Source organism: Topomyia yanbarensis, chromosome 1, assembly GCF_030247195.1.
Source record: "Topomyia yanbarensis strain Yona2022 chromosome 1, ASM3024719v1, whole genome shotgun sequence".
Lineage (NCBI taxonomy): Eukaryota > Metazoa > Arthropoda > Insecta > Diptera > Culicidae > Topomyia > Topomyia yanbarensis.
The window spans coordinates 179510186-179536600 of record NC_080670.1 but is presented as its reverse complement, the minus strand read 5'-3'; the positions used below and the strand labels follow the sequence as shown (position 1 = coordinate 179536600).

The 26415-nt window shown below is 38.8% G+C and overlaps 1 protein-coding gene across 2 annotated transcripts in view; it reads right to left on the bottom strand.

Moving 5' to 3' along the window:
* Positions 1 to 391: 391 nt before the first annotated feature.
* LOC131683243 (heat shock protein beta-1) overlaps positions 392 to 26415 on the bottom strand; it is a 43618-nt gene continuing 17594 nt past the window's right edge. For both annotated transcript variants that reach the window (XM_058965077.1, XM_058965081.1), the window contains 3 exons: positions 11371 to 11455; positions 1420 to 1515; positions 392 to 1349 (listed from right to left, as the gene is read on the bottom strand). In XM_058965077.1, coding sequence (XP_058821060.1) covers positions 1149 to 1349; positions 1420 to 1515; positions 11371 to 11455 — 382 coding nt within the window. In that variant the 3' untranslated portion in view covers positions 392 to 1148. The remainder of the gene's footprint in view (positions 1350 to 1419; positions 1516 to 11370; positions 11456 to 26415) is intronic.

Sequence of the window (26415 nt, the reverse complement as noted above, 5' to 3'; positions counted from 1 at the left end):
ATTTCCTGAACTTTACACTGAACCGATAAACAATTCGTCCGAGTCTTCTTCGAAATCAATTTCGTTCTTCTCCGAATCTTGTATCGAGTGCACTACACTTTTCGATTTGCACATAGCAGCAAAATGATTAGACGATCCACATTTTCTACAAGTTTTACCGAAAGCGGGACAAGATCGCTTCGTGTGCTTTCTTCCACACTTTTTTGAAGGCTGACTCACAAGCTCTCAAATTCGCAGTACCATAAGTATTGGTCAATTTAGTAATGGTCTTTGGCAGTATTTGCGTAGGGTAGATGGCAGAAAGAGGCGCGTTCTAACGAAATGCTTTTAAAACTCGAGGGACCATCGTTGACACAAGAAAACTTAACATTCAAACACAAGAAAAGAACACTCTGATTTATCTGTCGTATATTTCTTTACTTCTCAGATGTTACGTTATATAAATATAAATAAAGCACGAATACACAAACGGTTGTTGTAGACCGACTTTTGCGTTGTATCTTATCGATGGTATTAAAAGGTATAGAAACTGCATCTTTTCTTTTCTCTAAGAACTGTAAGCCGGCTACAACATCCAATATCATCAATCAACCTAAGTATGTGGAAAATTACTGCTGCCGAGATATAGCTGTGATAATCAATAACGATTCGCCTGTGTAAAATTTTCCTGAATTATATAGTTCTTCGCTTAGTTTGATTGTGTTCACTTCTATTGCTGACACGAAAGAATGACAAAACAAGATGAATAAAGGCCACTTTGATACTGGTTTTGTATAGGGAAATTCTATTGTTAGCCTGTTGTTGTTGATAGTTAAGTAGTGTTGTGCGCATTCACCATATCACATTGATTATCTGGTTTCGAAAGAGATACGGCTAATTCCCTCTATAATTAATCGGTAATATCTTGTCTTAATACAGCTTCAAATCTTGGCGTAGAACACCAGTTTCATCGCCGGCTAGCCAGCAAAATAGTAACGAATATGAGTATAAAAGCATTGGTTTTTTATTTTCTTGTTTACTGGTTTTCTGATTTTCTTCACTGAATGCGCCAATACATCTTTATGGCTGAAAGCACACTGATCGTGTGTGTGTGTGTGTTTGTATGTCAATTATGATCGGGTAGGGAGAGTGATTTTCGACGCGCCCCTCTAGTGGTGGGCAATTGGAATCATGGTTTCACCGGCGGTCAGAGCCTGGGGTGGTAACGGAGCGTCCACCGTGAGGACACCGTCCTTGCTGAGCGATGACTTGATCAGCTCCGGGTTGCATCCCTTCGGCAGCAGGAACTCACGGTTGTACTCCCTGTACACGGACTTGGTGTCGGATTTTTCCTCGTGCTTGGCGTGGACCTGGAATTTTGAAAGAAGGAAAAGTGTCAGACGTGGTTCTTGTGATTCATAGGAATAACTCTGCTCCTACCAGTAGTTTGTTGTCCACGGTTTTGACCACGATTTCCTCTGGGGCATACTGGCTAACATCGAAGCGAAGCTTCAACACTTTGTTATCACCATCTTCCTGTAATTGAATATTCAAAATGATAGATTAGAAAGAACTCTTCGTATTCAATCTTGACATATTGACAATATCCGCAAATGAATTTGTACTCATTAGGTCCTTTTGTCGTGACTACGACTAACGTTTCAATTTCAATTTCGGACGAAACAGAAGGTAGTGTTTTTGAAAGTTAGTAATTTTCATTGTATTGAACGGAATTACACAATATTTGCATTATACAGTAAGAAAAATGTTAACAAATTTTCTGTTAGATTTCTAACAGAAAATTATACATACTTAGATTTCCTTCTAAGTATGTATAATTTTCAGAAATCTATTATTTTCTGTGCCATGATACTATTCTACGCGCATTTAAATTCCTTTTTTATGACGTTAATCATGCAATGATTATAAAACATGGTCTGTTTGAATTTTTCCTCATTCGTTCACCCATTCCCGATAGCAGGCGCAGTAAGCAACATGAAGGGATGGTGCCCCAGCCACGGATAAGCATGGATACCGGCCAGAAATCACAACTTTTCGAGCATAAGTGTCAAAGTAACACCCAGTTTTTTTGTACTTCTGCTCGAAAGTGCAAAACAAGTGCGCGGAACTACCCCAGTGAACATCAGTCGAAAAGAACAAGACAGTTTCTTCAGGTATCAGGTGCATCGGATTCAACTTTTCCGAATGGCGACATGTATTTGTATTGCAATTGGCTCACATGCAGTAAGCGGTGATAGGTCTGGTAACCCTACCCCTATATTGTCATTTACCATGATATCAGTAGGGATAAGTTGGGTTAAGTGGGCCATGGAACTTCCCGGGTAAACTATCAAAGTACAGTTGTCATGACATCTGTTACATACGACCGCAAGCGAATCTTTATGGTGTAACGACGTGTGCAGAAATATTTTAATGTTTCCTGATAATTTAAAAAAAAATTCTCACAGGGTTGCACATAATTTTTTTACTGTTTTTCGAAATAAACCGATAGTAAGTAGGATTCAAGGTATTCTTTATAGTCTAAATTTTAATAATGCAAACGAAATTCGTTTCATTTTTACATTGGAAAAATGACGCTCACATTTTTGCAAAATATGGTGCCGGGGTAATGTGGGAAATGTCAAAAATGGCCAATGAGGCGTCATTTTTCATCCAAATGTTGTCAATTAGGTCATGTCATTTCTGCTTATTTGATTCTCTTCACTATAGGAAGGTTAAAAATAATTTGTTATATTCACTGAGTAGTCAAAATTTAAATTTTGGATATATTGAAGTGTTGACTCCTGGAAAAAATGGAAATAACTTTCGGGAAGAACTGATGAAAACAGGAGTAAAATACGTGAGATGGTTCCAGGATGATGAAGAGAAGTACAGCACAAAACCGAAAAATTTGTACCCCACAATTGTTACCGGTGAGATCGTTCAGGGTAAATTGTTTATCCTTCTTTCTTTGAGATTGTTTTTCAAGTAATTTTAATATATCATTGAAAACTTCACTAGTATCTTGATAACAGTTGTCTTTTTCCGGACAGAGCCAGCTACAATGCCATGCGGTATCGGGCAGTTGGAACCAGGAATTGATCGACTGGATTCCAGCTTCCGTGCCGTGGTAGGTTATAAAAGTATTGATTTCTTGCATTAACTAATTTTCCTGGTTTTCTTCTGTATTGTATTGGGTGGTTGCAGGCAAACCCGATGAGAGGGAGGGGGAGGGGCTCAACCGGGGTCCGGGTTCTATTAGGGGGTCCGCATTTTTACCTAAAAGTAAAACTGAATGGACGGAAATGTGACGAAGACTTCCTGTATTCATAGAAGAGCAATAAAAATATTAAATTTGTAATTTCTTTGTATTCATTTGTCTTATTAAATTGTAATATGATGAATGCGGGAAAAATTGCATTTATATTTAATAATTTTAACTCTTATTCCGATTACCATAACTTTTTTTTGATATTGGAAGTTTGTTTAAACCGAAGACCGTTCTTAAGGGAGTTGTCTATTTTACGTACAAGGTCAAAAACCGCTTTTTAATTGCTTGAATCGACGGAATACAATATGTTCAAAAACCAATTCAAATTATTTTCGAAGAAAGCAATACATGCAACGCCAAACAGGAATGCAAGCGCACGCATGAAAGTATCCGTCGTCTTCTGCTTTCACTTCTTTCTTGGTGGTACCGGTTGTTGCCATGGAGACATTGGGCGCGATTGTTGTTGAGTGAATATTTGTTCCTGTGTATAGATTGGTTTTGTAGCCATTGGTGGTGTGGCATAAGATAACGGTATACTATTTATAGTTATAGTAGGCGGATTTTTCTTAGCTTTCTGCAAAATTTGCACATTGGAATCTGCCCTGGGTGCATGACAAGTGTTGTCTGATTAAACGTCCAATTTTCGGTTGATCTGCATAAAATGCTTACGTATGAAGGAATTGGTTTGTTCGGAAGCATTCTCACAATTTTAATCACAATGTCAGGGGTGCGCGTAGATAAATCTCGTAAGCGCACCTCTCTAGAGCAGTTGTCTACATATATACAGGGATGCTATAATTAACGTTACTGCATTCGTTGGTGTGCTGTATACTGTTCCGCGAAACGAATGACTCTTGGTTAATGTTTGATATGGCACAGGTGTTAATTTCTGCCAGATTGAGCCCCGTTTGCACTTTTATTAATGCTTCACTCCCCGAGAAGCTGGTTTTATAAGACATTTTCAAAAATCAATAGTGACTCAATTCGTCTGCAGAGGGGCAAGTTTTTGCCGTATATCTTTAGCGGAGTTTTTCGCTTCTATACAGGGCGAGATGAGAAGGTAGACTGGGCTTGATTGACCAGTAATTAAAATAGATGTTGTCTAGCAGTTTTGTATTTTTATAGGACGCTAAAATTATTTACCCTCTAAAATACATTGTGCTGAGATAGAAGCATGATTTTTGGCCGCGCAAAAGATGCTTGCGATGTCTATAAGAACCCAATTGTCACGGGCAAAATCAGTTCAATTCAGCCACCAGCACCAGCAGTCGATTAACCGCTGTATTCGCAGTTGTTTTATTTGCGTCTGATTCTTTATTATTGCGATATGTTCGAGAAGAGAAAAAAATATTTAAAGTGTAAATGAAGCTAAATATGGTCAATATTTGCACCTTACAATTGCACCATGTTAGACATAATGATGCTCCAGACATTAATCAAGCAAAAGCGTTTGTTTCGCGAAACGAAATATAACGTTGAATGTGGAAACATGAAAGCAGTAGGGGAATTATGGTTAAAACCGACACCTTAAGCTTAACAATTTTTCTAAGTTGCCACCAAACCAATAAAATTATAGTTTTTATGCAGAATTCTTCTTCAGAAAATTCTTAACAAGACTTAATTTTTTCAGCGCTTCAAAAAATTAATTTCATTAAAAATTATTGGTTGTAAAACTTGGAAAACAAAGTGACTTTTTGTAGGCACTGCGGGTAAAACCGACACCCTATAGGGGTAAGATCGACACCCCCTTTAATTTATTTTCTCTCCACTTTATTAAAATCTTTATGTTTATTAAACATGAGATATATGCGTGAATAATAAAGTGTGAGTATGTATGATGCTAATATGTGCTTTTTATTGCTTCATCGTGTAGTGAGGGGAAGAAAGTTCGAAAGCGTAGTACTATAAATAAGAGTATTTTATGCTATAGGATTATTTATTGATGAGTATTTCCAAATAATCCTTGCGCACATCGTTGCAACCTCCAGTTTCATATTATTTCGTAAGAGAAGATTTGCAAGCGTTCTACGTTCTGCTAATTGGATTCATTCACTTATAAGTGACACACACACTTCTTAGTAAAACTATCTTTTTCAGATTTGATTTTTCGGACTCTGATCATCAACGATCTATTGGGGTACACATAAGATCACTGTCTCATTGTGATAAAGTTCGTCTATGACAAACCAAGAGAACACTAGAAATTCGGTTTGATGAGCTTTTTGCAGAAATAGCAACAGCTTCGATAGAATCAGATAAGCAAAAATTCCAATTTTCGATTTTTAAAGAGACTTACAAGAAATAAACACAATAAGAGTATTTCTGTGCATTTCTGTTGATACTATAGTGTTCTAATAGGCTAATTGAAGTGTCACAAAGATCCCCAGTATTTTGAAATGAATCGCAAATATACACAACCATCTTAACAGCGTGTCGGTTTTACCCTAACCATAGGGTGTCGGTTTTACCCCAACAGCGCAAATTTTTTTATAAAAGCGATTAAAAATATTGAATTTGTCAAACTCGTCTTCAATGCACCTAGTTGATCGTAGGACAGGCCGATAATAAAAGGTAGTGAAAAATGTGGTGATTTGAAAAGCTTTTGTTCGGTTAAAACCTTAAAATCAACCAACGAAATTTAACATCCAGACGAGTATGAACGCTGCTGTCGTATGTTTTGTTTATTTTTATTACATTCGGCGTACCAACATAAATCCAATTTTTCTTCAAATGCTCTAAATAAACGTACTAATAATAATGTATCATTATGAAATCAATAAAAATTTGATTTCTAGGAAATGTTGTGGGGTGTCGGTTTTACCCACAGTGTCGGTTTTTCCCACAATTCCCCTACCTTTGTATACATTGCCGATAACACAATCGAGGTATGAACACACGAATTAGCTCCAAGCACCTCCAATAACGTTGTCGACCGTTCTGAACACTTTCAACAGGGTACCCGGGTACCCAAAAATTGGAAAACTCGTAACTATGACAATTTTAGCCGATTTGGATACCACGGAATAAGAAACTGTCGAAATTCGCCTATTTGGCACGTTATCCGTGGATGTGGAAATATGAATCAACCAGGGACTAATAGAGACAATAAGACCGCCCTGGTTGTAGTGGCCGCTATGCAATGCTCGAAAGGATTCATGTCTGCGCTACTGGCCCAAGTTTTCATGTACGCTTTATACGTACCACGTTTGTTTTTGGATAGGTGATATGCGTTTTGCAGACAGGTTGAATTCTAATTTGTGTCCAAGTTGGTTTTATTCCGCGTGCCTTTTCTTTTTCCTTTATTTCAGAGAGCGAGTAAAAGCGCCATAAGCAAGGCTCATTAGCCAGGACAGGTCTAAATATCTCTATCCCATGCCAGGAAGTTAGAACCGTAGGAGTGACATACCCTTTCTTAGCCAAGTCACTCCCAAAGATTTATCAAATGCCCTTTGAACTGATGTGGTTAGTACGATTGTCCGCGTTTCTTCCTTGTTCATGGTTTAAAATGATTCGTTGATTAAGTTCATTAAATGAATGATTGGTTTTTGAATCATCTACATGATTTTGTACATTGCACAGTTGACCTGGTCGCTTTAACGATTGTGTCCAATGCATATGTGCTACAAACATTAAAATTGACAAGAAAAGATGTAGGCGAACGTTTGCAATTTTCCAGGATCGCTACATGTATTGGCTGTGTATGTGTAGAATAGACTAGACTAGAGAAAATAATTTATAATGTTCACTTAACGGAGCTCCAAAAAGTGTCCCACTTTACCCTACTTACCCCTACTGCATTGCGCCAAGGCGACTTCCGTAAGCCTAAACTCCACTCTCATCTTCAGAAAACATTTCACCTCACAAAGACTACTTCGTATAGAAAATTTACTCATAACGGAAAGACCAAACACAATGTTTTTTTGTTCTTATAACGCAGATCTAGAGACCCGAGAGTTGTCATGGCTTTGATTCGGGTAAAAGTAGAAGTAGGCTCTCATTGATCTTCGGTTTATTCGATATAAGTTCTAAAGGCTTCTAAAATATAGAAATGGGGTAGTTAATTTTGCAACAGCGGCGCCCCCAGTGGTCAAATATTCAATTCTACTCGGTCACAGTTTAAAACTAACGTGATTCCGAGATATTCCTCATGCAGAAGCATGATTAAGCACACTTAAAAAGGACTCAAGTGATTAAAAACTACAACAACACTCTCACAAATACCCGCAAAGTGCAAAAGAAGCGTCAAAGTGAGGCCCTTTATCGAAAACTGCAGTTGAAGATCAATTCGGAAAAAAAACTGAATGCTGTACTGAACACATGTTACCGAGCAAGTAAACGACCCAACAGAAACCTCCAATAACAAACAGTGGACAAAACCCGAACCTGCAACTCAATAGATATGTTTTCATCGACGATGAAATCTAGGAGAATTTCAAGCAATTCACAGGACTCAAAATCTGTAAATGCCCATGGCCAGGTTCCTAGACAATTCAAATTGTTTTTCGTGGATAAATTCACAAAAAAGATTATGATTTGGCAAGGAATCTGTTCCGGCGGCAAAAAAAATCAAAGTTGTTGTTACGGATAAGACTATGAATTCGGATGTATTTAAAAAAGTGCCTCAAAAAACTCATGAAATCCCATGATAGTCCAGTTAATTTTGGCCAGAGCTATTCGGTTGCCAAAAGAGCTAGGACGTACTACAATGGTCGCAAAAGAACTGAATGCGCTAAATTGTTACCCGTTCCGTTCAATAGAGAAATATTACGCGATAATAAAGCGAAAACTGAAGACGAAGGGAGCAGTCGTCAGCGACATTGGTTAGACGAAGAATTGGTGGAATCAGCTAGCCAAGACCGTGACTAAAGAAGGTATGCGCCGGCTGATGTGTTTTTACATTCCGATGCAGAGCTGAAGATTTTGATAGGGCTGCAGAAGCTGGAACTGTTCGCACCACTCGAAACGTGCGTTGGTCAACCAGGCGACCCCGTGGCAGTATGAAGTGCACTCGGTTGGCCAATATACTGCCCATACGATGATGGCAGGGAGGAAATCGGATTCGTCGGATATCATAGCAGTGACTGCAAAGTCACTGAGGGATTGAATACATTGATTCGTCAACAGTTTGCGTTGGTGAAAGCTTTTGTGAAGAACTTCGACATCCCATAAGGACCACCTTCGCCAGGAACTTCGTGTCGGGAATGTACCTTTCGTAGCTGCTCACCTTCTCCATGGAGGACGTTGCACTTCACAGGGAAGACATCCTCGACAAGCACCTTCAGCCGCTGCTTTTGGTTGGCTGCTTGCGCTTCTGACACGGCCGTCCGAGACTTCTACTTCCCCATGACGATGTCCATGTTGGCCAAATATTTTTACCTCTCGGCTCAAACCGTGGAAGGATTTCGCAACCTTGCCTTTTGTCTTCCGCTTCAGCGATTGCTACACCTACCGGTAACGCAAAACCGTCGGACGGTCGGAGTCCGACTTGCGCTCAATGCTCTTGCTTTTATCCAGGAGTGCCAGGATTCTGTATGTGAAAGCCGACACAAAGTGCCCCACGACTGGTAGTTTCGCTATTCATTGATTACAATGGAGGAATAACTTAAGCTTAAAAATCTGTAGAAATACCGCAAGCGCATGAAGCAACAGAATTGGGATCAGCTCCACCAATTTTGATTATTCGTACATCCGTGTGCGAAGGCAAAGAAAGATTTCTCAAATTGCTGCCGTATGAAGCTACACCGTGACGGTTGACGTTAAGTATTGTCGTGCCCAGTTGTCTGTTCGTGACGATAAGATCTCTGAGTACAAGGTCGGTGATAAAGCTGCCGCAATAAAGAAAGGTCCGGCCCATTTCATTTGAGGTTTGAAAGATGATTTACAGTCTAACCCCACGAACTAGATCCATACCCAAGTAACCAACAAGCATTAGTGTATGCAGTAAAATAGCATATAATTTACATTTCGGATGCTTCTTGCAGTATATTTGCATCCTTTATGCATATCTGTTGTTAATCAGCATTCAAAAAACTGTTAAAAAGCTTCTTGCCAGTATTCAGCATTCTGAATGCACAACAGCAGTAAAGTAGCATTTTCTTGGCACTGCAGTAGAGTGGCCGTATATTTTGCCAAAAGCGACTCTTAAATAGCATTTAAAACAACTTAAATGCGTATCAGGTAGCCGTTAAGACGCATTTTGCATGCTTATTGGTTACCTGGGTATTATTGATCAGACCGAGCTACGTAGGCCAGATAACCGCGAGTCAGTACTGAAAGCAGACGGCATATCACTAAAAACCCTGCGCGGGTGCTTCTAAACATCACTTAGTACAATCAAAATCAGTAGTGTTGATCACTTCTAAAACACAATAATATTTCGATTATATCACGGCCGGTCTGTATTTTACCGTGATATATTCAAAACAAAACAACAACAAAATACATTCAAGCATTAACCGATATATTTCTATAAACAAGAAGTAATAAAAAGTTAAAGTTAGTCAAAAAAATAAATCATAGTAGAGTAGTGAGCCTATTTTTGCCATGTTTCTATTAACACACTACTCATTTGAAGCCGTTGGTTAGAGCAGCGTCTGTCATCTTTGTTTAACACATTGCGTCAAATGGTATGGCATCAGCGGATAATTTTTGCTCACACAGATTCACTTTACTTAGCCCGTACCGTTTCATAAAATTGTTGAACCACCCAAAACTAAACTTGAAAAAATCTGGCACATTAAAAAGTTTTGGGCAAATATCTCGATTATTAAAATCAGTGTGTTCAAAGAGACAATTCTCGTTGTTGCAACATCAATAGAAATAGTCCCATCTCCAATTGATGATATTGTCCTTCCGAAAGAAAAGTATCCAAATCAATTCAAGAGATAATGTAATGTCCTTTTTTTAATTCAGAAATAATTCTATTTTCAATATTTTTCATTCTATGGCGATTTTCATGAATAGGTATTTTTACGCATTTTGTTGCTACTGTTCTGCGAAAAATAATGGATAAAACGTACCCATGTTGACGTACATGGTCTGTACTCATTACTGGATACAAGTTCTTTACCCATTAAGTGGGTTATTCCCCCTTTATTGAAAATGGGTAGTTTTCTACGCATTAATGGGTACTTTATTTAATCAGCGCAGTGTAAACAATACACTCTAAACTACTTCTATCCAAATTTTCAAGATAAAATACCCAATAGGTTATTTTCTACAGTGTTTGGATGTGGAACACCCCGCGGTACCGAGAGTGGCTGCTGCTTTTGGATTCATTGCGATTAGCTGGGGAAGTGAAACTCCACACCTGTCTAAATCGACGAACCGTACGTAAATACGAACGCGAAAAATTTACAACCCAATGACAACGGCTCTCAACAGTGAACAATTTTGGTAATCGATAACACAGAGAACAGACATCCATGATCGAACAAAAATATTTAAAAAACGTGTGTAAACATTTGGATTAATATACGAAAAACACTAGCGCCGCCACACCAACCCATACCAACTATCCGTCAAATCGATTCCGGAACCGGTTTGAAATCCTGAATGGATTCAGCATGGAATCTAGCTCAAAGAAAACAACCGATACTGACTCTATCGGTTGACGCATTTGAGCTGGAATTCATGCTGGAAGTCCGAATCGGTTCCGGACTAGTTTGACTGGGTAGAGAAATAACCGCTGTCAATTCTGTCGCACTCAGCCACAAAAAAAACATGACGACAGTAGCACACCTGGTTTAGATATCCAAACTACCTTCGAAACCGTTAGAGAGTTTACACAAGTTGAATGCTGAAGTTGGACGTCTGTTCTCTGTGTCGATAACTTGGCGAGTTAGAAAAGGTATGAAAGAGTTAATACTCTTCTCATTTCAACTTCTTAGGTAGGTCTGGTTGCAGCATATACTCATGTTTTTTTTTATAAAAGCTTATCCCACGTACGGAAAAAATCCCGAGTGAAAGCTCCACAGACGGTGGCAACGCTAACAATATTTGTGTAACAATTTTCGATAACAAGCAGAACATTTCAATTGATCATCAATTCGTACGTCTAAGTTGCAGGAACCTCATGATAATTGCTCAGAATTCCAATGAATAACCCTCCTGTTACCTACCTGTATCAGTGGCGAGTTGATGTCCTGAACCTGTGTCGTGGGCTGTGGGTGTTTCAGTGCCGACGCTGCGTTCGATGTGGTTGTGCTAAAAAGGTAAAAGGATATCTTCATTAGACTACCTGCGTAATTTTATTCAGTTCGAGTTCGAGATTTTACTGCATATTAGCAGTGATCTTCCTAGAAATATTGGAGCAAGCCTACTCTCTAATAGCGTGAAACATGCCAAAAAACTATCTTGAAATCGTTCGGCATTTTTCAGGATATTTCAATGCAACGCCTGGTTAATACTCCAAGCACCAAGCCTCAAAATTAGTCGGAGCGCTAATTTGAATAGTTATATGACTGTTTCATTTTTTGACTTTTAGCTCCACCAGGCTTTTCTGATTCCTTTCATGGTCCTTAGTAATTGTGCAAATTTTGGTACCGATTGGTTGTGTCTACAGACCCTCCAAAAATTCCCAAGTTTATATGGAAGTTTGCATGGAAAATCGGTTAACATTGAAAATAAATTCTTAAAAAATCACCTCATCATTCAATTAATCAGAACACTATATATTTCTAAAGGTATTCTTCTACTGAACACATTCGGGGAACATTGCAAGTTTATGAAAATTCGTTGAGAAAAGTTATTAACAAAAGAAGCAGCATGATTTGAAAACAAGTGGATTTTATTATTAACCATAGCAACCCTGTTTGAATAGCTACATCGTTATACCAGTGTAAACTAGACTTGCCACCCACCGCTCACGTATGGCAGATACAGCTATTCAAACAGGGTTGCTATGATTAATAATAAAATCCACTTGTTTTGAAATCATGCTGCTTCTTTTGTTAATAACTTTTCTCAACGAATTTTCATAAACTTGCAATGTTCCCCGAATGTGTTCAGTAGAAGATTACCTTTAGGAATATATAGAGTTCTGATTAATTGATTGATAAGGTGATTTTTTAAGATTTTTTTTCAATGTTAACCGATTTTCCATACAAACTTCCATATAAACTTGGGAATTTTTGGAGGGTCCGTAGGCACAACCAATCGGTAACAAAATTTGCACAATTACTAAGGACTATGAAAGGAATCAGAAAAGCCTGGTAGAGCTAAAAGTCAAAAATTGAACCAGTCTATTATATATCCATCGATCCGGATCTTCAACAGATCCTGATCCTAAAAATTGTAACACTTATGGATAACCCCAAGTTCGAAAATGTGATAAGGTGCCACAAAATTGGGAATAGGGTAATCTTCCAGTGACAAGTTTTTTTTACCCATAAACTATACTGGCCATACAGTCGTGATTCGCTGGTTGGGCCACAGCCTTGTCCAACTAATGAATTTGATTCGCTAGTTGGACCGACTGACAAATGTCAAAAACTCTCCAAAGGAGATGTTGGCAGTGTAAATGCATATGTTCACATCTCTAAATATTGTCAGATTGATTGTCAAAGTAAATTTGACAAAAGATTTTGACGTTTAGATGCTTTTTAGTTGGGCAATGGTCCAACTAGCGGAGGTCCAACTAAAAAGCGGCCCAGTTAAAAAGTGTCCAACCAGCGAATCACGACTGTATATGCATAAGAGTCCCATTCCATCCAACAGATATCTCATTGTCGACAAAATCCATATGGGACTCTTATGCTTATATGGGCAGTATACTGAATGTAAGCAACGCTCATGTTCCGCTATGATATTAGCAATTCTGGAACAATACGTTATGCATTGCATACATACAGGACATTTAGTAGGTAAAACAGTGTCACTGAAAAATTGACTTGAAATACAGTAGTATTAATCAATTCTTAATCTTGTAGCATCAAAATACATACACAAACATAGGATTATCCATGGGTTTTTTAATGTTTAGGATCTGTTTAAAAACAGTGTTGAAACAGCAAAACTAAGTAGAGTTCTTAGTGAATGTGAGGCTTGGGGCTCCGAGTAATCCTAAATGGAGTCAGTATGGATTCCAGCTAAAATGCAACAACCGATTCCGAAACCGGCTGAGTCAAAATCGGTTGTTGCATTTGAGGTGGAATACATACTGACTTCATGCAAAATTCCGAACCGGTTCCGGAATGGGTTTAACTGGGTGTATGATGAAGCATCATTTACCCTTCGCAGTGAGTTAAGATTCTGAACAATGCACGTGAAAAATGCTTCGATTTCAAGATACGTTTAACCATTTGATATGCTTCTTGAAACTAATCAAATTTTCAGCATAGCCTACTACGTTAGCACTTTATAAAATCTTACAGACTAAAACAAGGATCAACAATGTCGTGTAGATAATATGATTGCGGATACTGGAGATTTATGTCATTTTAATTTGTAATGCGGTGCTGCACACCATAGTGTATTTTAAAGAGTATTTAATGAAAAAGTACAAATGAGACCTTCTCCTTGCTTACTTTCTGTTACTAACGAAGTCGCTTTTCGTTAAGCGCTTTGTATCCCTTTTCGAACAACCGGAAAATGAGCTGTGATACTGGCTGACTTCAACCGGAACTCCGGCTAAAACGACACCCGATTGCGGCTCCGAATCAGTTGTATCATTCAAGGCAAAATTCTGGCGGAAGCCAGCCAGAATTCTGAACCGCTTTCCGGATGGATTTTACTAGTCAAATATGCTAATCAGAATCGAAATTTTTTTCGATATCGAAAATTATTGTAAAGTTCTATTATGTCGCCATAATGAATGATTGTGAACAAAGAAAGTAAACAAAGAGAGGTTCCGATTTTCGCTTTGGTATACTTCTACAATATGGTTGATATTGTAAAGAGACAGAACCCTTTTACAGCCATGTTTGTGCAAGTGTAAAAAAGTGCAGAAATAACAGTAGATTAGAAACATACTGTTTTGGTGTGTTCGGTCTATGTAGGTGATCTAAAAATATTAAGTGAATAAAAATTATTTGAGAAATTTTAGTAATAATTCAACGAAACACACAATTTTTTTAACAACGGCAGTCTAATCAAACGACACCTATAACCCAGTTCAGTTCAAAATTCTGAATCAATTGTCAAATGCAAGAACCGATTTCGATTCAATCGGTTTTGAGCTGGAATTTATTCTGACTCCTTTCAAGATTCCAAATCAAATTCCGAATGGTTTGACTGGAAATAAGTGCAAGAGGAAGGCCAATTTTAAAAGTACCAAAATTTAAGTTCAAAGATCCTATTCATTGGGATGTTTCGTTTTCCTACACGTGCCTCAAAATGCACGAACACAAATTTTCGCCGGAATCAGCCATATGTATGCTATCGAATATGATATCATTCAATATTAACTCACGGCAATAATAATTTTGCATGAATGGAAAGAAAGAAAACATCTTCACTTTTCCTAAGCCGAAATCCGAAGTGTGTGGAATGTTTTGAAATGAGACGAACCCGCGCACTGGGTGCGCTCTATAAATAACGCGTCCATCCTCCACAACCGGGCAAACTGAGCGACGGCAGCGGCAATGGCGGCGACAGTCTGACCGTCATTCCGTGTGTCAGTGTTTTCGGTTGGAGTGGGAAACTTATTAGCTGGCAAATATGTGGGTGACTCGGACCGAGAGGAAAATGTTTTCGAGGTGAAAATTATGGCACAGCCGGGAGACAACAACAAATTGTGACTAATGGGCGTGAAATTGGTTTAGATCCATTCGTTTCCTGGATGACTTGGATTGAACGGCTGTCAATGACGGTTCGTTTAGATTTGCATGGATGTGATGTGTACGGATTAGAATGATTAATTATTCTCTATTCTGGATGACGTAATGTCTGGGAAACGTGTACTGACAGTAATGTATATTCCAAAAAAAATCACTGGACTAAGAATAAAGATTCCTGAGAACTGGACAACTGCAGTTTATATCAAAAAGTTTTTTCTTGCTGATGCACAACATGAAACAAAAGGAGATACACATTGACGATTATTCGCTCAATTTTCGGACTAACATAGGTTTTCCGAAGCTAGCTCACACTTCTATAATACACAAAAATAAAAAGAACAACCGCCATAGCAGGCGTATTTTTTTTTAAATCCATATAAGACCCCGTTACGCCATTCAACACAACAAAACTGAAACGCAACGCGTTTTAAGACTTGCATCTGTCATATTTGTTTCTAGTGTGTTATTCATATCGAAGATTCAGCCTCGAGAGAATATAAATCATTCGACAGTGTCCTAGAGAAAAAAAACTTAACATCCACGATTACGAACTTCTAAAATGGCCCGTTGCATGTTCTCAGCGGTTTCATTTCGTCCATAAATAGACCACCCCATTACAACATGCACCTCCAATGCCCGTGCCGCTACCGGTAGCGTGCAGACATTCTGGGAGCACCTTCTCCGAACTAGGTCAACCAAGCATGCGGCTATCACCAATTAACGGACAAAAGGCCAAAATCGACCTCCCAACACGACACGGCACGGCCCGGCACGGTAAAGCAAAAGAATTATTTCCCGCCCATAAATCACAATCAAACATCAAACAGTTCCTCCTTCAAGCCAAGGCCACATTCGGAACGATTTTCGCGGTTCACTGAATCAAAGCAAGTTTCGTGGTGGTGGCGTTTCGTTACGACACAGCGGTAAAGGATGACCTCATCTCATCGGGAAGGTTGGCCGCTATTACAGCCAGTAGCCACTAAAGGTAAAACGCGTAGAATTGCTGCGACCTACCTGATGTCTATAAAAGGTCCCATATGCGGACACCATCGGTGGAGGATACGCCTACGCATGGCTATTAAACATAGAGTAGTCGTCATTCCTACCGGTTGGTCCTAATGTCATCGATCGGCACACTGATGGCGTGCCGAATCGGACCGGTATCCGTCATCAGGCGATAACGGCCGCAAATAAATGGCAAGAAAAAGAGTGAAAAAATACTTTACGCATAAACACACTCCTACGCGCCCATATTTTTACGGGACATGGCCGACAAGGTAATCGTTGGATCAACCTCGAATTATGGTGCTCCAATATCAAGGAAAACTAGACGAAAACAGTGGGTTGTGTATCATTTTGATTCGCTGGATGCGTCGGCAAGGGTGTGAGAAAGGATAAGCTAAAATGCGGCACAACCTACTACTTTATATCTGTATCGTATGCATGAACTAATTTCAAAGTTTGATCGAGTGATTCTTAAGATAAAAATAATATCAGAGTTTCATCCAAATAGTGCGAAGTAAAATTTTTCATAAACTATCTGATGCATTTGAGCAGGTCTATTTTGATTCTGAGCTATACCCGCACCCTTTTAAATATCTCACAAGAGTGCCACAAGTTAGTTGAATTTGCATTCAAGAAAATGTTAAAGTAAGAGTCGTTCGCATTTTCATAGTTTGTTATTGATTTTATTATTGGACAGAAAAATACGACGCAGTATTTTTACGTCAAATTAAAAGAAAAAAAATTCTAATCGAGCCATTTGAAAATTGATTCGGAATCCTGAATGGTTTCTGTATAAATTATGACTCAAATGCAACAACCGATACCGAAACCGATTGACTCGATTTAACTTTGCGTAACTATTTTCATACTTGACCGAAATTACCCAAATATTGTTCATCCCCCTTTAGAGTGCATTATTTACATCCGCTCACCCGGTCAAACCATTCGAAATTTGAATCGGAATCCTGAATGGAGTCAGTATGGATTCCAAATCAAATGCAACAACCGTTTCTCAGTCGGAATCGTTTGTTGCATTTGATTTAGAATCCATAATGACACCATTCAGAAATCCGAACCGGTTCCGGAATGAGTTTAACTGGGCAGTTGTTCATTTGTCAGTAATATCCTGGTCGAGATGGAAGAAAATTCATAAAACGTTCGCGAAAGTACGCACATGAAAAAGTCTGGGTTGTTGCCCCGTGCCTTTGGGAAACTGGTGAATATACCTAATTCAACCATCGAAAAGGTCTTCCAAAGATTCCAGAAAAAACGACAGTGAACTGCCAGTCAGAAACTGGACCAAAACCGAGCACAACGCGTAATAAAAACCGATATAGCGCCAATTTCTCATTTCAAGCGGAATCCGAACATTTCGATGCGGGACTTGGTCAGAAAACCTTGAAAGATTCGTCCAGAGAGCAAAGAAACGATGCGAACTGAAAAAGTATATGGTGTGAAACTTCCAAAATCGGGAGGAACGACAGTATGGTGTTTTAAAAACGCGTCCGGATATTCTACACCACGCTGCTAACGAAATGCCAGTGCTGCGTCATTCATCATGAGACCTACATCAAAGCTGATTTAGACCAGTTACCGGGACAGAAATACTGCACGGGATGTGGATAACCGTTTCAAACAGAAGAAGACGAAATTCGCTTCGAAGTGTCTGATCTGGCTGGCTATATATACAACAAAGTTTGCAAATCTAAATACCTCCAAATTCAACTTTTGCACATTTCTACTCTTTTCTCGTTGTTTTCGGAAATTTTAATTTTTACCATGTCAAGCCGAAAACGAATTCATTCCCTGCTTTCGAAGAAGCGGACTCTTTAGCTAAGGCGGGCGCATTAAATAGTGACATCTACGAAAGACCAATCTACTTCAATGATTTTTTTTTCAATATCTCTCGTCGGAGAACGCTAGGAAGTTGGCAGACTTTATGGAGCAACGGAGAGTTAGGACGGTGGCTATATTCTATTATCCCGAAGGATTCAACGAAACATTGGTTCAGAGAAATGGATGTGGGATTTCACTCGTTTGATGTCTCGGCTTATGTCCAATCACTACACGTTAGACGCTCATCTCCGACGTATTGGACTCGCGAATTGCTATTTCTGCATTTGTGGCAACGGATATCACGATATCGAACATATTGTTTGGGCATACGCCGAGTACTGTTCTACCAGATCTCAACTACTGGATTCCCTTCGGGCCTGAGGAAGATCTCCCAATATCCCAGTTCGAAATGTACTGGCAAGCCGCGATCTCCTCTATATGTCCCTCGTATACACCTTATCAAATACCGCCAACATACATATTTAACAGCTCCTATCATTTTCGTGTACCGTACACCAACGGTGATTTGATGCGACTTCAAACTGAAACGAAACATCTCTGCTGACTGAGTCAACAATGACGGGTCCAACACCACAAATATCCCACGCGTAACGCGGTGTGCTACCGATCCGCATCTGAGCTGTGCTACGAAATCGTCTGGGTCAACCGCTGTCGGGTCGAGGAGGACCACCCGGCGTCCAAATATATGATGCTTCCTGATGAAGACTGTCCGAGTCTGTAATCGATACCGTTGATCTGCCGGTGCCGGAAGCTGAAAGATATCTTTTTCCACCCGGTCAGCTTTGTCCACCCTCTCTCCCCTGTATCTGATAGTTGTTCGTTGTATCAGCTTATAAAGCTTGTTTTAGCCTGGGCGCAACTACCCGAGCCAGCACACAAACAACAAGAATTCAAATGATCTCATTGTAGGTTTTAGCTAGTTTTTTACAAAAATGTCAATAATGGAATAATTTTGAATGACATTTTGTTTCAATACATACTACTGTTGAAAGTATTGCCAAAAATTGTCAAAATCGTTCTAATTCTATTGTGAAATTTCAATCATTAACAAATTTAGTAATATGCAATATGATAACTATTTTTTTTAACTATTTGAGATGCCAAACTAGATGTGGAATACGTATGAAGTTATTTTGTAGTGCTAACTGAACAGAAAAGAAATAAAAAATATACCTTTCATCCGGAATTGAAATCATCAATCAATTACCAACAATCCCTAAATGCCTTTGGTCATTTCATCTCTTTTAAGACTGCAGTTCGGAAAAAGATAACATTACGAGAAACATAACTCAATATTATATTTATGTGCGAACTAGTGTAAACCCGCTGCGCGTTGCTGCGTCTTTCAACGAAATAGGAGTACCCAAATAACCAATAAGCATTATAACGTAGCCTAATATCTGCTTTAGATCCACATATAAAGCTGTCCTAAAAAACCATGAAGCCCTAAATACTTATATAATGCTGATATTATGCCAGAAAATGCGAAATATAGTGCTATTACTGAGCAGAGACTGACAGCTCGTTTCTGCAGTACTAATGCTATTATACAGCACCAGCGCATAAATGTCAAATTTGAAAGCCTTATATTGGCACTACTAACGCTATCAAAAAGCATCAGTTGGCTGTAATTGTCCGCAATGGTTTTAAAACCATTTCTCATGTTTCCTTTCAGTATGACGAGCAAAAAGGAAAAATTTTAAAATAAAATGTTTTGTTTAAAACCGTAATTGACTCTCTTCTAATGCATTGTAATGAATATCCTTAATGGGTTTTCGTTCTCACATGATATGAATGTTTTATGAAAATTACCTTTAGTAAGTCTCGAACTGAGTTACCTTGCCTCGTCCTTCACGGTAAGTGCGCTGCGTTTGCTGTCTGGACTATATTACATATGTTCGATTAGAATGAAATATGCCGAATATAATCTCGAAGAAGAGTTGCATAACGAATAAACCCACAGCATTACAATAGCATTACATCGGCTTTCTATTTGCTCTATAATGGCACTAAATGCACATGTAAAGCTTAGATGCTTTAAAGATCCTTGAAGCATGTACGCGTTATATCAGCTTTTCAAGTTTGCGCCGAAGCTGAAACGTTCGTGTCCAGGCTGACACTGACAGCATCCAAACAACAGCGCTGGATTATTGTTTTCAGCAAAAACTTCAAAAAATCAACTAATTTTTTGTTTGAAATTGTGATGAATCGGTTTTCCGTGCAATAAAAAACTAAATTCGGATGTATTTCTGTCCATCCTGTAGCCGCAATTTGCTGCTGCATATTGAGATCCTTTCTCTAGTCGGTGAAATATTTTAAGTGTTATACACTGCAACTTAACCGTTATGTGTCCAACAAAAAAATCTTTAACAGGCCAACGAGGGTACCCGGGTACCCACAAATTGAAATGCTCATAACTATGGCTTGCTTTAACCGATTTGGACACTTTTAGATGTTTTAGATTCAGGAACTCGTCTACTTTTGATTCTGTAGAATAATTGTTATTTATTATTACGGGACCCTATGGCAATTTCAAAAATGGAATTGGAATGAAATGGCCACTCACGGCCCAACGGAAACCTGCTCCGGAATGTCCGTTCCGGGGTCAAATCACCAAATGGTTCCAAAACCACGACATACAGCCTACTGATGCAATTCCAAGAATTTTGATACCCATATTGCTAGTAATCTATTGACATTCACAAATAATATCCCAGCACTGGAACATGCTTCCGGAAATTTGGATTCCCGGGAACCGAATGAAATAACCCGATTCATTTTTACCAAGTCTAAAAGTGGATGAGTTTTTGAATCCAAAACATCCATAATCGGTTGGAAATTACCGTAGTTATTGGCATTTCAGTTTTGTGGGTACCCGGGTACCCACGTCGGCCTGTTACGTAGTAAAAAAATCAGGAACCCCTCCTCACTCCGCCCCTTACTATATCAACAATATTATTAACCCAAAAGTTTGACTTAGTGAATTTCTAAGATGTCACAAAGTTTCAATTTCCAGCTATGGATGAACCATGGGAATTTCATTATTTGAAACCTAAAATGTTACCGGGTACCGCGTCGGACACATAACGGTTAAGATTCGATTGGTCTGTTTTTTTCGTGTTATTGGTCACGTTCATGTCTGCTTTCTTGTTGTTTACAGTCACGTGCTCCTACGGCTCGCTATTGTAAATCCGGCATTTGCTTCTTTATTGGTGATACAGGTAGTTGGTTTGGAGGCACTAGGCGCAGCGTATGTTGATGGTTCTTTGTTGGGTTTGATTGTCGTAGGTTGATTTTTCTTGTCGCATGGCGATCCGCGATCTACCCTCTGGTTACAGAACTGGCCTTTGGAATAGTCAGGAAAAGGGACATTTCAATGTGATATAATTTAGTACGCGGTGCTCGATCGTGTAGACGAACTTCAATTTTATCGTCATCCATACATACGCTGATCTTGGTCGTAGTCGACGCAGTGTTGCATTTTGTTTTTTGCCATGAAACTTTCGGCATGGGTTAAACTTCTAATCGTTATCAGTACATAATAACGGACGTGATGTAGCTGAATGTAGGCTCCATTTTCATTTTTAGTAATTGTTCAAGAATTCCCACAGACGTAAGTTCATAAAATCGATCGAAATTGTGTTTTCCTGTAGTACGCGCCCTTCCATTGGCTGTTGCTAACTTATTTCACTGTACAGTTGGTGCAGTGGATAAGTAACAAAGCGTGGTAGGTAGTATTGATTGCTCTTTTTGCTGATATAGCTATCAACGACTGGCTATAGCGAAGCGATTTTTTGTTGGCGTATTCGAATCATCGTTGGAGAGCACAATTTGCAACTTTTATTACTTTTATTTTTTCATACAATAGTTCGTTAGTTATAGGCGAAAGAAAAATAATTAATTCAAATTTTTTAATTTCAAAAAAGTATTGAAAAAAATTTATCGATTATTTACTGCTGAAGTGCGAGAAAAAAAATCGAAATAAATAAAAGAATGGATTGTAAATCTTACGTGAAATGACCTATATAGATTCTAAACAGGGATAATATAATGTCAACATATTGAGCAAGAAGCTGTCGACTTTTCTTACAAAATTAAACAGATTTGACAAGGTCACAGAATATTTAATCTAAAGATCCTGGAAACAGGTTTTCTCCCCCATGAGAGTATCACACAAGATACGTCGTAAGCGCTGTACGCCGATAGTTTAAACCGAATCAGTTCGTTGTTGGTCAATATTGATTTGGTAGCTCGAAAGTACAACTGCAGCGGAAACAAATCAGTTTACAAATGTTAAATTCAAAAGCTCAGTGTACAATCCAATCAACGATGAAGCAAACAGTGACCTTGAATATATTGAGGTATAAAGTACCATTCGTTTCCCTTTCAAATTCACCCAAAATTATCAATTGTTGCCACTGCGACATGCATTTGACGCGTTTCTCATACAGCCATTTATTTATAGGCCAGAGGAATTTGCAGAAACCATTTTTGACACATACTTACATTGTAATTTTACACAAAATTGGTGTACATTTCTCTGATTGATTGGTGCAAAAACTGTGTAATTCCGTTCAGCACAATGGCTGGAATTGATGTTTTAAAACTCAGTTGCCAAGTAGGTTTCAAAAATTCCTACAGCCATTTAAAAATTCTTAAACATCGATCTGTCTTGAAGCGAGAAAAGGATTTGGTTCGTTTTGAGGAATGTATTGCGGCATTATCCTGCTGAGAAATCCGAGTTTCTCCCCTCAAGTTAACGCCAAAAACGTTCAGGATATTTTCAATGACTTTTAAATGCTTTTTCTGAATTAATCTTGTGTGTAATAATGTAAATTGAAGTCCTACCACGATGTGCAAATGTGCCACACTTCGTGATTAAGCGACTCATCAAAGTTTCGAAAATGGCGTGTCTCAGGTCCTTGTGTCCCTCTAATTCATCTTAAATAGACAACAGGCTCATCGAAATTAAACTTCTTTTCACCCGAAAAGATAACTGATTTTCCATCATCCGGCAAAACGTTTTGCGAAACCAAAAGTGCAACTTTACATTTGATACTGTTTCTGGTAGCGCTGGAATCTCTAATTTCTAAGACCAAGAGGGGTTTGTGTCGGTTTTGTGTCAGAGCTTTCTCGATCTGTTGTATTTGGCGGTCTCTCGATAGTAAAATTTAAGTCTTTACAAGGAATGTCATCTGCCTAAAGTTTGTGGGAGAACTAGAATATGTCCCCTTATTTTTCCCGGACCAAGCATAATGATTTGTAATGATGAGTCGTCTAGCTCTTTTTTAGTATTTCCGCAAAAGAGTGCTTCGAGTGTTTTTTAAAGGAACGCGCTGATTGTGTGCCAGGCATGGTTGTTGATCATGGAGACTTTCCCCACAGTAGAAACACTTTTCAGCCTTCCCAATACAAGATTCATTCTATGATTCTCTACGTAATTGTCACACCGAGTCTGATTGCTATAATGACCCATATACTTGTATTTAGTACAATACTACAATGCAAGACGCACGATACAGACACCCGAACAAATAGACTATGCTTCTCAAAGAAGACGTAATTAATCGCAAAGCAACATGATACGAATTCGAAGTGAAACACAAGTTTGTCCCGTACAGTGCGATCATCATTCAAAATCCTGTCTCACTGGAGAGAGGCTATTGAATAAGGTTCCTTGATATAGCCAACCCCGTGCTTTAGGAGATCGTTCGCATGACAAATTCGCATCGGTGACCACACCGTCGATCTAAACTTTGCGAACGGACATGTAAACACGGTAGACCTTCATAAAACACTAGTCGTCACTAAGGACATTTGATTGCTTTAGACAGAATATCACAATTCTGAGCTTATCTGGGCGAATTTTCAAGATGTCTGTCACGGCTGAATATTTCTGCGTCATTTCAATCGAAATCGTTAGAATACTTCGATCCGAAAGACGATTAGATATGAGTCGACTAAGTTCAATGTGTATGGGAAGTCGGAGTCCCCGATAACGATTCTTGTTCGACATGCATTTTACTAAATTGAGTTTTTTATGCACGGACCTGAAGCGCGGCGCCAATTGAAAGGCTAAAGAATACGAGACTAAAATTACAGGAGATATAGCAAATTGAAAGACAAGGCAGTATCACTGGATGCTACCAATTTTCTTAGCAACTGGAACGAAGAATGTGCAAAAATCTTTATCAGTACTCGTATGTGACAAAAGATAGGTGAGTAATGTCTGGGGCATAACCGGGATGATGTGACGGCGTTTGGACTGCAAATTCCGATCTAATTATGTGCGTCGTAATCAACAACACCCGTCGCCTTCATACACCTAGCGCCAACTAATTTCACGAATATACAATTCAATGTTTTCGGCGTTTTTTTACACGAAATGAGCGACAGTCAAACATTAACGAATTTCAGTCATATCTTTTGGAAATCGGGTTATCGGTATATTCAAAAGTATCCAACCATTCGAACTAAATGCAGCGGTTATCGAAGGAACAAAAATAACCAAATAAATTCTTCGGATTGGTGTAGAGGTTGGATTCCCCAATGAATCGTCTGCTCAGTAAACCGATCTGAACGTACAGACTTCCCTGGGTCTGTCAAACATAAAACGCTTATTTCGATGAATCCCATGTTTGTCTTTTCTCTGTATTTTTGAAAAATGTCCAACGGAAAAACAGATTCAGAAAGAATGACTGAAACGGCAAAGGCTAAGATACTGACAATTTTCGAAGAAAAAATTCTTGTCGGATGCGATTTGATCATACCTTGACGCACTAACGCAATGTGACATCCAGAAGCAGATATTGGGCTCTTTACTGACACAGTTAACCTCACTTTTCTTAACAGTTCACTTGTACTGTTTACATGGACTTAAAAACGGGGACTTGTGGACGCCTAGATTCGCTTGAAGCAAATCGTAAAGAATTTTTCCAAGTCCATGTAAACAGTACAAGCGAATTGTCAAAAATGAACACTCAGTTCATTTGTGACGTCACCGTAAAGTATTCAATTGTAGCTGCAGTTGAGTTCTACAAGATAACGACACGAATGAACTCACGATGAATGAAAATGTTTGACAATTCTCGGTGGTTTGTTTATTTTGGCAGTTGCGTGAGTGCGAGTGCAACGGGTGCTCATCTGTTACATTCGAACTCACGTAACTCACATGTAAACAAACTACCGAAAATTGTCAAAAGTAATTCATCCGGCACATATTGTGGGGTTATGTCGGTTGGTGCAAAACCTAATTGAAAATCGAAATAGTGCATTTGCGCCTTTCGATTTTTCTCCTCTCTTTTCAGAGGCCTCAGCCGAAGCATTATGATACGCTACAATTTAAACAAGATGCGTTGTATAAGCTGAAAAAAGCAGACATTACAAGTTACAAGTACAACATTTCGATTTTCAACTGAAACCAAAATATTGTGATTTATTATAGTTTGAAGATGCTTGTTTTGTTATTTGAAAGGGAACCAGTGCTGTCATAGACGAGTTGAGAAATGCTACAGGTGTAACTATTTTTAACAACTTGGTACTACTCAGTTTCAAGGTGTCATAAATCATTATCTGCACACGGTTCAGTAGGCGATGTTTCTTGTCATTGTTCAGCATCGTGAAAAGACAGACCATGATCAATACCAAGAGTTGTTTACTTCATTTTGCCTAAACACTTAAAAAATCAATTAATTACGAACGGGTTCGTATTCTCTACCTCTACGGGTATGCATCTGAGCTAAAAACATCAAATTTTCGAGTTCGTCATTCACAGGTTGTACACATTTTTACTGAACCACTTTTTAGTTGAGCCTCCGTCCAATTAAAACCAGTCAAAATCTCATGTCACTTAGACAATTAAACTAACAACAGTAAGCGATAAGAATAGATTGTTTTACTAACATTTTTTATCAGTTTTTGACATATGTCAGCCGTTCCAACTAACGAATCACGACTGTACTCCATCCTATTCTAGGACTTGGTCGTTTCGACAGTGTTTCTAAAGATTCTTAGAGTAAATGACAGTAGCTAGTGCAAAGATCCTAGCGACATGGAGATACCTGAACAGGTTTCGGACATATGACGACTGGTTTATGAAGCTAGCTATTCCGAGTTCCGCTTAACTCTCACAACATGATGAAACCACAATATTGAGTGTATCATGTCACACAGATCACATCCTTTTATAGTCACCAATTAAACAGAGTGACATACCAACCCTTCAATATCACTTTATTTCCTATCAGATATCCATTAGTGTCCCATCTAAGATAGTCACAGGAAAGAGATCTAATTTGAATAATTGACACCTTAACGGCGGTAACATCGACGATGACGAAGCCGCGAACTAATCGTCATCGGGTCGTCTGGTTGGCACGGCTGATCAGTTCAGTTCAGTGCAGAAGTGGAAATAAAACAGTGCACTGCATAGGTGTATAACGTCGATGTAAATCCATTAGCAAAATATGCGAACTCCCTGCCACGAACGCCGCACTACAGTTCAGACTGAAGAGTGGGACACCAGAC